The sequence below is a fragment of the Globicephala melas genome, chromosome 16 (genome assembly GCF_963455315.2).
Source record: "Globicephala melas chromosome 16, mGloMel1.2, whole genome shotgun sequence".
Classification (NCBI taxonomy): Eukaryota; Metazoa; Chordata; class Mammalia; order Artiodactyla; family Delphinidae; genus Globicephala; species Globicephala melas.
This window is the reverse complement of record NC_083329.1, coordinates 47992315-48004913: the sequence shown is the minus strand read 5'-3', so window position 1 is coordinate 48004913 and position 12599 is coordinate 47992315. Positions and strand designations below refer to the sequence as shown.

Sequence of the window (12599 nt, the reverse complement as noted above, 5' to 3'; positions counted from 1 at the left end):
GACCCCATGGGGAGCTGATCGGCCGCATAGGGACAGGATGGAGGTGGGGGGCTATGGAAGCTGAGGAAGGGACCTCAGGGAGGAGACATGAGGGGTCCACTGCCCCAAGCAACCCTCCCAGTCAGACCTGCTCTGCCCCCTGGGCTTGATACATTCCTGGGGTCTGTGGCTGAGGCCCGGAGGGGGCAGCTCAGAGGAGGCCCCTGGTGGCAAGAGGGGAGCCAGGGTGCTGGGTGAGCAGCTGGTGGCTTAAATCCGTCACTCTGGAAAGCAGGGAGGGGCCCTTCAGTATTAAAACAAACTATTCCGAGTATCCTATACAAAAAAAGGAAGACAGAGTTTAATTTTTACCATAACTTTATTTTATTTTACATCTTTATTGGAGTATAATTGCTTTACAATGGTGTGTTAGTTTCTGCTTTATAACAAAGTGAATCAGTTATCCGTATACATATGTTCCCATATCTCTTCCCTCTTGCGTCTCCCTCCCTCCCACCCTGCCTATCCCACCCCTCTAGGTGGTCACAAAGCACTGAGCTGATCTCCCTGTGCTATGCGGCTGCTTCCTACTAGGCTATCTACCTTACGTTTGGTAGTGTATATATGTCCATGCCTCTCTCTCGCTTTGTCACAGCTTACCCTTCACCCTCCCCATATCCTCAAGTCTGTTCTCTAGTAGGTCTGTGTCTTTATTCCTGTCTTACCCCTAGGTTCTTCATGACATTTTTTTCCCTTAAATTCCATATATATGTGTTAGCATACGGTATTTGTCTTTCTCTTTCTGACTTACTTCACTCTGTATGACAGACTCCAAGGTCTATCCACCTCATTACAAAAAGCTCAATTTCCTTTCTTTTTATGGCTGAGTAATATTCCATTGTATATATGTGCCACATCGTCTTTATCCATTCATCTGATGATGGACACTTAGGTTGTTTCTATCTCCGGGCTCTTGTAAATAGAGCTGCAATGAACATTTTGGTACATGACCCTTTTTGAATTATGGTTTTCTCAGGGTATATGCCCAGTAGTGGGATTGCTGGGTCATATAGTAGTTTTATTTGTAGTTCTTTAAGGAACCTCCATACTGTTCTCCACAGTGGCTATACCAATTCACATTCCCACCAGCAGTGCAAGAGTGTTCCATTTTCTCCACACCCTCTCCAGCATTTATTGTTTCTAGATTTTTTGATGATGGCCATTTTGACTGGTGTGAGATGATATCTCATTGTAGTTTTGATTTGCATTTCTCTAATGATTAATGATGTTGAGCATTCTTCACGTGTTTGTTGGCAGTCTGTATATCTTCTTTGGAGAAATGTCTATTTAGGCCTTCTGCCCATTTTTGGATTGGGTTGTTTGTTTTTTGAGCTGCATGAGCTGCTTGTAAAGTTTGGAGATTAATCCTTTGTCAGTTGCTTCATTTGCAAATATTTTCTCCCATTCTGAAGGTTCTCTTTTGGACTTGTTTATGGTTTCCTTTGCTGTGCAAAAGCTTTGAAGTTTCATTAGGAACCATTTGTTTATCTTTGTTTTTATTTCCAGTTCTCTAGGAGGTGGGTCAAAAAGGATCTTGCTGTGATTTATGTCATAGAGTGTTCTGCCTATGTTTTCCTCTAAGAGTTTGATAGTTTCTGGCCTTACATTTAGGTCTTTAATCCATTTTGAGCTTACTTTTGTGTATGGTGTTAGGGAGTGATCTAATCTCATACTTTTATGAGATTTTTTTTTTTCTCCACTGTACATTCCTGCCTCCTTTATCAAAGATAAGGTGACCATATGTGTGTAGGTTTATCTCTGGGCTTTCTATCCTGTTCCATTGATCTAGCTTTCTGTTTTTGTGCCAGTACCATACTGTCTTGATTACTGTAGCTTTGTAGTATAGTCTGAAGTCAGGGAGCCTGATTCCTCCAGCTCCGTTTTTTGTTCTCAAGGTTGCTTTGGCTATTCGGGGTCTTTTGTGTTTCCATACAAATTGTGAAATTTTTTGTTCTAGTTCTGTGAAAAATGCCAGTGGTAGTTTGATAGGGATTGCATTGAATCTGTAGATTGCTTTGGGTAGTAGAGTCATTTTCACAATGTTGATTTTTCCAATCCAAGAACATGGTATATCCCTCCATCTATTTGTATCATCTTTAATTTCTTTCATCAGTGTCTTATAATTTTCTGCATACAGGTCTTTTGTCTCCATAGGTAGGTTTATTCCTAGATATTTTATTCTTTTTGTTGCAATGGTAAATGGGAGTGTTTTCTTGATTTCACTTTCAGATTTTTCATCCTTAGTGTATAGGAATGCCAGAGATTTCTGTGCATTAATTTTGTATCCTGCTACTTTACCAAGTTCATTGATTAGCTCTAGTAGTTTTCTGGTAGCATCTTTAGGATTCTCTATATATAGTATTATGTCATCTGCAAACAGTGACAGCTTTATTTCTTCTTTTCCGATTTGGATTCGTTTTATTTCCTTTTCTTCTCTGATTGCTGTGGCTAAAACTTCCAAAACTATGTTGAATAAGAGTGGTGAGAGTGGGCAACCTTGTCTTCTTCCTGATCTTAGAGGAAATGCTTTCAGTTTTTCACCATGGAGGACGATGTTGGCTGTCGGTTTGTCATATATGGCCTTTATTTTGTTGAGGAAAGTTCCCTCTATGCCTACTTTCTGCAGGGTTTTTATCATAACTGGGTGTTGAATTTTGTCGAAAGCTTTCTCTGCATCTATTGAGATGATCATATGGTTTTTCCCCTTCAATTTGTTAATGTGGTGTATTACGTTGATAGATTTGCGTATATTGAAGAATCCTTGCATTCCTGGAATAAACCCCACTTGATCATGGTGTATGATCTTTTTAATGTGCTGTTGGATTCTGTTTGCTAGTATTTTGTTGAGGATTTTTGCATCTATGTGCGTCAGTGATATTGGCCTGTAGTTTTCGTTCTTTGTGACATCCTTGTCTGGTTTTGGTATCAGGGTGATGGTGGCCTCTTAGAATGAGTTTGGGAGTGTTCCTCCCTCTGCTATATTTTGGAAGACTTTGAGAAGGATAGGTGTTAGCTCTTCTCTAAATGTTTGATAGAATTTGCCTGTGAAGCCATCTGGTCCTGGGCTTTTGTTTGTTGGAAGATTTTTAATCACAGTTTCAATTTCAGTGCTTGTGATTGGTTTGTTCATATTTTCTATTTCTTCCTGATTCAGACTTGGCAGGTTGTGCATTTCTGAGAATTTGTCCATCTCTTCCAGGCTGTCCATTTAATTGGCATAGAGTTGCTTGTAGTAATCTCTCATGATCCTTTGTATTTCTGTAGTGTCAGTTACTTCTCCTTTTTCACTTTTAATTCTATTGATTTGAGTCTTCTCCCTTTATTTCTTGATGAGTCTGGCTAATGGTATATCAATTTTGTTTATCTTCTCAAAGAACCAGCTTTTAGTTTTATTGAACTTTGCTATCGTTTCCTTCATTCCTTTTTCATTTATTTCTGATCTGATCTTTATGATTTCTTTCCTTCTGCTAACTTTGGGGGTTTTTGGTTCTTCTTTCTCTAATTGCTTTAGGTGCAAGGTTAGGTTGTTTATTCAAGATGTTTCCTGTTTCTTAAGGTAGGATTGTATTGCTATAAACTTCCCTCTTAGAACTGCTTTTGCTGCATCCCATAGGTTTTGGGTCGTCGTGTCTCCATTGTCATTTGTTTCTAGGTATTTTTTGATTTCCTCTTTGATTTCTTCAGTGATCACTTCTTTCTTAAGTAGTACATTGTTTAGCCTCCATGTATTGTTATTTTTTGTAGATCTTTTCCTGTAATTGATATCTAGTCTCATAGCGTTGTGGTCTGAAAAAATATTTGATACAATTTTAATTTTTTTTCATTTACCAAGACTTGATTTGTGACCCAAGATATGATCTATCCTGGAGAATGTTCCATGAGCACTTGAGAAAAATGTGTATTCTGTTGTTTTTGGATGGAATGTCCTATAAATATCAATTAAGGCCATCTTGTTTAATGTATCATTTAAAGCTTGTGTTTCCTTATTTATTTTCATTTTGGATGATCTGTCCATGGGTGACAGTGGGGTGTTAAAGTTCCCTACTATGAATGTGTTACTGTCGATTTCCCCTTTTATGGCTGTTAGTATTTGCCTTATGTATTGAGGTGCTTCTATGTTGGGTACATAAATATTTACAATTGTTATATCTTCTGCTTGGATCGATCCCTTGATCATTATGTAGTGTCTTGCTTTGTCTCTTGTAATAGTCTTTATTTTAAAGTCTATTTTGTCTGATATGAGAATTGCTACTCCAGCTTTCTTTTGGTTTCCATTTGCGTGGAATATTTTTTTCCATCCCCTTACTTTCAGTCTGTATGTGTCTCTAGGTCTGAAGTGGGTCTCTTGTAGACAGCATATATATGGGTCTTGTTTTTGTATCCATTCAGCCAGTCTGTGTCTTTTGGTGGGAGCATTTAATCCATTTACATTTAGGGTAATTATCGATATTTATGTTCCTATTCCCATTTTCTTAATTATTTTCGGTTTGTTATTGTAGGTCTTTTCCTTCTCTTGTGTTTCTTGCCTAGAGAAGATCCTTTAGCATTTGTTGTAAAGCTGGTTTGGTGGTGCTGAACTCTCTCAGCTTTTGCTTGTCTGTAAAGGTTTTAATTTCTCCATCAAATCTGAATGAGATCCTTGCTGGATAGAGTAATCTTGGTTGCAGGTTTTTCTCCTTCATCACTTTAAATATGTCCTGCCAGTCCCTTCTGGCTTGCAGAGTTTCTGCTGAAAGATCAGCTGTTAACCTTATGGGGATTCCCTTGTGTGTTATTTGTTGTTTTTCCCTTGATGCTTTTAATATGTTTTCTTTGTATTTAATTTTTGACAGTTTGATTACTATGTGTGTTGGCATGTTTCTCCTTGGATTTATCCTGTATGGGACTCTCTGTGCTCCTGGACTTGATTAACTATTTCCTTTCCCATATTAGGAAAGTTTTCAACTATAATGTCTTCAAATATTTTCTCAGTCCCTTTCTTTTTCTCTTCTTCTTCTGGAACCCCTATAATTCGAATGTTGGTACGTTTAATGTTGTCCCAGATGTCTCTGAGACTGTCCTCAGTTCTTTTCATTCTTTTTTCTTTATTCTGCTCTGCAGTAGTTATTTCCATTATTTTATCTTCCAGATCACTTATCTGTTCTTCTGCCTCAGTTATTCTGCTATTGATCCCATCTAGAGTATTTTTAATTTCATTTATTGTGTTGTTCATCATTGCTTGTTTCCTCTTTGTTCTTCTAGGTCCTTGTTAAATGTTTCTTGCATTTTGTCTATTCTATTTCCAAGATTTTGGATCATCTTTACTTTCATTATTCTCAATTCTTTTTCAGGTAGACTGCCTATTTCCTCTTCATTTGTTAGGTGTGGTGGGTTTTTATCTTGCTCCTTCATCTGCTGTGTGTTTTTCTGTCTTCTCATTTTGCTTATCTTACTGTGTTTGGGGTCTCCTTTTTGCAGGCTGCAGGTTCGTAGTTCCCATTGTTTTTGGTGTCTGTCCCCAGTGGCTAAAGTTGGTTCAGTGGGTTGTGTAGGCTTCCTGGTGAAGGGGACTAGTGCCTGTGTTCTGGTGGATGAGGTTGGATCTTGTCTTTCTGATGGATGGGTCCACGTCTGGTGGTGTGTTTTGGGGTGTCTGTGGACTTATTATGATTTTAGGCAGCCTCTCTGCTAATGAGTGGGGTTGTGTTCCTGTCTTGCTAGTTGTTTGGCATAGGGTGTCCAGCACTGTAGCTTGCTGGTCGTTGAGTGAAGCTGGGTGCTGGTGTCGAGATGGAGATGTCTGGGAGATTTTTGCCATTTGGTATTATGTGGAGCTGGGAGGTCTCTTGTGGACCAGTGTCCTGAAGTTGGCTCTCCCACCTCAGAGGCACAGCACTGACTCCTGGCTGCAGCACCAAGAGCCTTTCATCCACACGGCTCAGAATAAAAGGGAGAAAAAGTAGGAAGGGAGGGAGGGAGGGAGAGAAAGAAAGGAAGGAAGGAAGAAAGGACAACAGAAGAAGGTAATATAAAATAAAGTTATTAAAATAAAAAATAATTATTAAGAAAAAAAAAGGACGCATGGAACCCTAGGACAAATGGTGAAAGCAAAGCTATACAGACAAAATCCCACACAGAAGCATACACATGCACACTCACAAAAAGAGGAAAAGGGGAAGAAATCATAAATCTTGCTCTAAAAGTCCACCTCCTCAATTTGGGATGATTCGTTGTCTGTTCATGTATTCCACAGATGCAGGGTACATCAAGTTGATTGTGGAGCTTTAATCCGCTGCTTCTGAGGCTGCTGGGAGAGATTTCCCTTTCTCTTCTTTGTTCGCACAGCTCCCGGGGCTCAGCTTTGGATTTGGCCCTGCCTCTGCGTGTAGGTCGCCGGAGGGCGTCTGTTCTTCGCTCAGACAGGACGGGGTTAAAGGAGCCGCTGATTTGGGGGTTCTGGCTCACTCAGGCCGGGGGGAGGGAGGGGTGCGGATGCGGGGCCAGTCTGCGGCGGCAGAGGCCAACGGGAGATTGCACCAGCCTGAGGCACACCGTGCGCTCTCCCGGGGAAGTTGTCTCTGGACCCCGGGACCCTGGCAGTGGCGGGCTGCACAGGCTCCCCGGAAGGAAGGTGTGGATAGTGACCTGTGCTCGCACACAGGCTCCTTGGTGGCGGCAGCAGCCTTAGCATCTCATGCCCGTCTCTGGGGTCCGCGCTGTTAGCCGCGGCTCGCGCCTGTCTCTGGAGCTCCTTTAAGCAGCGCTCTTAATCCCGTCTCCTCGAGCACCAGGAAACAAAGAGGGAAGAAAAAGTCTCTTGCCTCTTAGGCAGTTCCAGACTTTTCCCCCGGACTCCCTCCCGGCTAGCCGTGGCGCACTAACCCCCTGCAGGCTGTGTTCACGCCGCCAACCCCAGTCCTCTCCCTGCGCTCTGACCGAAGCCCAAGCCCGAGCCTCAGCTCCCAGCCCCGCCCGCCCCGGCGGGTGAGCAGACAAGCCTCTCGAGCTGGTGAGTGCCGGTCGGCACCGGTCCTCTGTGCGGGAATCTCTCCGCCTTGTCCTCCGCACCCCTGTTGCTGCGCTGTCTTCCGCGGCCCCGAATCTTCCCCCCGCCGCCCGCAGTCTCTGCCCGCGAAGGGGCTTCCTAGTGTGTGGAAACTTTTCCTCCTTCACAGTTCCCTCCCACTGGTACAGGACCCGTCCCTATCCTTTTGTCTCTGTTTATTCTTTTTTCTTTTGCCCTACCCAGGTACGTGGGGACTTTCTTGCCTTTTGGGAGGTCTGAGGTCTTCTGCCAGCGTTCAGTAGGTGTTCTGTAGGAGTTGTTCCACGTGTAGATGTATTTCTGGTGTATCTGTGGGGAGGAAGGTGATCTCTGCGTCTTACTCTTCCACCATCTTCCCGATTCCCCCTACCATAACTTTAAAGCTTCAAAGATTTCTTGCTTAAGAAACCACCGAGTCTGATTCTGTTCAAAGTCAGCCCCCAGGGTTTACACAAAGGACATTTTCAGTTTCTTCAAAGTCCCCAGGGGCTTCCCTGGTGGAACAGTGGTTAAGAATCCGCCTGCCAGTGCAGGGGACAAGGGTTTGAGCCCTGGTCCGGGAAGGTCCCACATGCCGGGGAACAACTAAGCCCGTGTGTCACAGCTACCGAGCCTGTGCTCCAGAGCCCGCGAGCTACAACTCCTGAAGCCCGCGTGCCTAGTGTCCGTGCTCCGCAACAAGAGAAGCCACCGCAACGAAGACCCAATGCAGCCAAAAAACCCCACAAAAAACCCAGAAATCCTTTTTTGTACGTCAGCCGCTGGATGCAGGGAGGCTGATCCAGGCCCCACGTGTTGGACGTTTTGTGAAAAACAGCTTGTGCCGGAGTTTGCTGTTCTCTTTCTAAAGGGCTGCAAACCTGTCTGTGTTTCATTTGAACTTTGCAGCTGCTGTTGAGCACCCCCTTTCTTTTCACCAGCTCTCTGAGTGCTGTGTCACTCCCAGTCTGCACACGAGGGACCCAAGTGGTGGAGGTGATTCTAGGAGGGAGAAGCTGAGCCAGGTTTTCGGACCGTGGCATCTTCCAGGGCTACCCCATTACCAACCTGGGAGGGCAGAGAGTTTCGTGGTGCTGGAGGAGTTGCTCTGGGGAGCTTGGTACTGCCGGAGGGAGCTTTGACATTCAGCCTCCCACTGCAGCGCAGCCTCCGTCCGGCCACAGGCAGGACTGCAGCTCGCCTGAGAGGCCTGGTGACCTGGGAAACACGCCCGGCCTTGGCTCCAGGTCCCCAGCCAGCAGCAGGGCCTGCTCGTTGGCATCCAGGCCTCGCTGGCCAAGGGGCATGGAGAGCCCTGCGCCTTTACCTAGCTTACTCAGCTTATCTCCTGCCAGTCGGGCCCCTCTCCGGTCTCTGAAGGAAGCCAGCTGGGGGTCCTTCTTGGGAGCAGCTTGTCCTGTCCTGGCGGGGGCAGCATCCCCGAGCCCCTTCCAGCGTATCCAGGGTTGTCTGGGCCCTGCTGTGAGGACAGGCAGCTTACACTGTGCTCTCACTCTGGGCTTGTCTCATTGTTTCAGTTGACTTCGTGGAGGGAGTGGTGAAGGAGGTGGTGAAGCCTGCCAAGGAGGCTGGAGAGAATGGTACGGCCAGGGTCGGGGTGGGGAAGGAGGGAAGCTGGGTGCTGGCAGCAGCCTGATCCTTGCCTAACCAGATCACACCTTGACCCCAGTGTGGCATCCTTTCAGTTGGTGTATAATTATCTGTGCTCATTTGAGGTCACAGGCCGTACTTTGCTAAAGCAAGTTCCATCTAGATAGTCGCCTCTGTGGAATGTTAAGAGGATGACATCACAAAAGACCAGGTGCAGGCGTGCTGGAACAAAACATCTGAGACATAAGATCATATATTTACATGAATACATATTTACATAAATGTTTATATGTTTGTGCTGTGAGTATCACGATGTAAAAAAGCACGTGTATATCTCACTCCTTACAACAAAATAGATTCCGGATGGATTAGGACTTAAATACAAATACATGAAATTATTAAATTGTGAGAAGAGAACATAGATTTTGGCATAATCTCAGAGGAGGGAGGGTCTTTTTAACAATGACAGAAAATCCAACAGCTATAAAGGAAATACTAGGTAAATTGGACAATATAAAACTTCAAAATTTTCCATTGTGGAAAAAAAACTGTAAGCCAAACCAAAAGAAAAACCACAAACTGGGCAAAAATATTTGTAGTAGAAATGATAGCCCAATATAAAAATGACCAAAAGATACAAACAGGCAGTTCACAGAAAAATGAAGCATGAGTAGGCAGTACACCCACAAGCAGATGCTCTGTCTCACTAATAGTTGGAGAAATGCAACCTGTTTGGAGAAATAAAAGCAAACTTTAATGCATTCCTCAGGAGCTGTGCTGCCCTCTGCCCCACAGACTCCTCCAGGGCACGACCCGGTAAGACTGCCACATCCCACAGGCCACTCCAGGTGACTCCAACCCAGCGAGTGACTTGAATTGTTTACTTTGCTCACCTGGATATCATTTCTTCCTGACAGCCATTGCTGGAGCTTTAAAGAAGACCCATGAGACAAGGGACAAAGTGGTAAAGGAAGTCACTGAGACGGTGACCAACACAGTCACAAATGCTGTCACGCACGCAGCGGAAGGCCTGGGCAAACTGGGACAGTGAGCGTGCCTGCCACCAGCAGGCTCTTCCTGAATCGCAATAAACAGCTGTGAAATGTGTACACTGAGCCCTGGGTTTGTTCCTGTTTGGGTGGAAACATTGTGTTATGTCCTGAGTGTCGCACCACTCTGCAGGGACAAGAGGCCAGCACCTTGGCACCCACTGGGGGTCAGATAGATCCCTGTGATAAATCAGATGTGCTGCTCTCACGTTATGACTTCTATGTCAGCAAGGAGCTCTTGAGAACTGTTAGTGTCTGTGCTACATTTCTTAAAAGCCTATTTTCGCAGCAGCTATACATAGCTTTCAGACACCTCAGTGCTTCAAGGACACCCCAAGGGAGGACCACAGTTCAGCTTATGTGTTCTTTGCGTTTTCCTTGAAATATTCTTACAGCAATCAGGGATGATAACAGACCAACCTGACTGAGGGGTTAGCTGGGCAGGCTCAGGCAGGTTGAGCTGCTTCATGTTCTGAAAAAGGCTTCAGAGAAGTGTTTCTGCTGGACAGTCACAGAATCAGGTCATGGAGAAACCGAGTCCACTGCCTGTTGGCTGCTGGAGCTGCTGTCAGATCTCCACTCAGAGACTTGGGTTAGGCCTAACTGGCGGTAGTGGGTCAGAATGCCTGCTCTTCTCTCCTTCCTGCCACGAGTGAGTCAGTACCATTAAAGTTAAACATGTTTGAATAGCATTTAGCTTAACATTTTGGATTAAAGAAAAAGGAAATGACTTGTAAAGATATGGCATTGCTTATTTATCCTGCTGGAAGTTATTGTTCTTAGGGGAAATTAGAAGAAAAGGTGTTTTGTGGAATGAGTTAGTTGCTCCCCACATTTCTGGAGTTCTTTCAGAATTGGCTTCACACGTTTCTGAATGGCCCAGGAATATCCAGTGTTCTGGCTTGGAACATTCGCTATTGTCCAGCTAGATATGGACCTTATATCTTGGTTTGGGTTCTGATGACTTTTGAGTTCTCCCAATCCAGACCCAAACTCAAAAGGATGTGGAGGGCTTCCCTGGTGGCGCGGTGGTTGAGAGTCTGCCTGCCAATGCAGGGGACACGGGTTCGTGCCCCGGTCTGGGAGGATCCCACATGCCGTGGAGCGGCTGGGCCCATGAGCCGTGGCCGCTGAGCCTGCGCGTCCGGAGCCTGTGCTCCGCAATGGGGGAGGCCACGGCAGTGAGAGGCCCGTGTACCGCAAAAAAAAAAAAAAAAAAATGTGGATTGTGGGTGGCAATGTCAACCAGAACAGCCTCTTTGTTTGTTTTTTTAAATTTTAGGAGGCAAATGAAGTTTTTTTTACTTTCTGCAGGGTTTTTGTTTTTAAATTTTTATTGGGGTATAATTGATTTACGATGTTGTATTAGTTTCAGGTGTACAGCGAAGTGAATCTGTTATAGAAATACATACACTCTTTTTTTAGATTCTTTTCCTAGATAGGCCATAACAGAGTAGTGACCAGAACAGCCTCTTTGGATGGCAGTTCCTCTTACCAGACTTTATTCTTTGGGTGTACAGGCAGAGGCCTGAAGGGCGAGGATACATTCTGACATATTAATGATAGCAAGAGATTGGAAACACCCTAAAATGATAATCAGAAATTACTTGGACGGCAAGCTTTACTCTGCTTGTTAGATTTGACGGTTTAGAGTTGACACTTATTACTTCTAGTGTATTAATAATGCTTTAGCTTGAAAAATGGGACTTGTGCTTAGATGGCCACCTAACGACTGGTTAACATTGATCACATTTATATGAAATGGAATACTCTGGCTGTTAAGGAGGAAAGTATACATATATCATTAGGGAACATGTACAAATAAGTTAATAGTTTGTGAAATGTATGTAGAATAAGTTCATTTTTACAAAGCAAACATATAAGAATAGAAGAAAACTGGTAGCATGTATATAACAAATATTAAAAGTGTTCAGCTCTGTGAGAATATGAGGAATCCTCACTTTTTATATTATGTATTTCCATGATGCTTGAATTTAAGAGAAAACCAATACATATGTTTTAAAATGTGGTTGTGGAGGCCACGTACCAGCTTATTGAAGATTGCTTCCTCATTAAGTGCTACTCAGAGTTTGCCGGTTTCAAACTTTATTCAAACTTTATTTCAAACTTTATTGCCACTTGGCAACAAGGGAAGTAAGGAAACACAGTGTTTAGAAACTCTTAAAGCAATTGGGCATCTCCTGGACCTACAAGAGTGTGATCAGTGGAGAATTCTTGTCGAATGGGGTATAGACCAGTTCAGGTTGTTGAACTTGTACGGTAAGTTGCATGTGAACTAGTCACAGGAAGTAGCAGAAGTAGCACCACATGTCATGATGAATGAGGTTAAGGAACAAACCAAAATCAAAAAAACCGGACCTCCTTCACAGAGAGTTGGAGAAGCACTCCCACGTTCCTTTAACGTCACCTTGCAGTGTGCTGTTCTAAAATAGATACTTGCATCTTTCATTTTCTTTTTACTGTGTGTATTGTGCAGTGAGGGGCATGGCATCAACCCCAGACTCTAAGCATGTTATAAGAAGCAGGCAAGAGTGATGTCAAAGAAAATCGCTGACTTTCTCCAAGATCTCCAAAAATTCTCCATAAAAATCATGAGAAAACTGACAAAAATATGGTCAGAATCAACTTTTTTCAGAACTCTGGAAATTAACCAAAGGCTTACAGTAATCCAGGGAGTATTTACATAAAACAAATTTAAAACAATCTTATTTTAAGAACAGCAGCTTTGTAATGTTTTTAACTTGCCCTATTCTTTTCTCATCTCTCCCCCCCACCTTTCCAGCTCCACTGTAAGCCTTGAAAACCAATGTAGTAGGGAAGAACCTTTGTATTCTATTACAAGCTAATCACTAAAGGGATGTTGCCTGTAAGCTTAA

The 12599-nt window shown here is 43.7% G+C and overlaps 1 protein-coding gene across 1 annotated transcript in view; it reads left to right on the top strand.

Annotated features, from left to right (window-relative positions):
- SNCG (synuclein gamma) overlaps positions 1-9739 on the top strand; it is a 32666-nt gene extending 22927 nt beyond the window's left edge. Inside the window, exons 6-7 of the mRNA XM_060286399.2 lie at positions 8581-8643; positions 9571-9739. Of these exons, the coding sequence (XP_060142382.1) occupies positions 8581-8604 (24 nt within the window). The 3' untranslated portion in view covers positions 8605-8643; positions 9571-9739. The remainder of the gene's footprint in view (positions 1-8580; positions 8644-9570) is intronic.
- The last annotated feature ends 2860 nt before the right edge of the window (positions 9740-12599 follow it).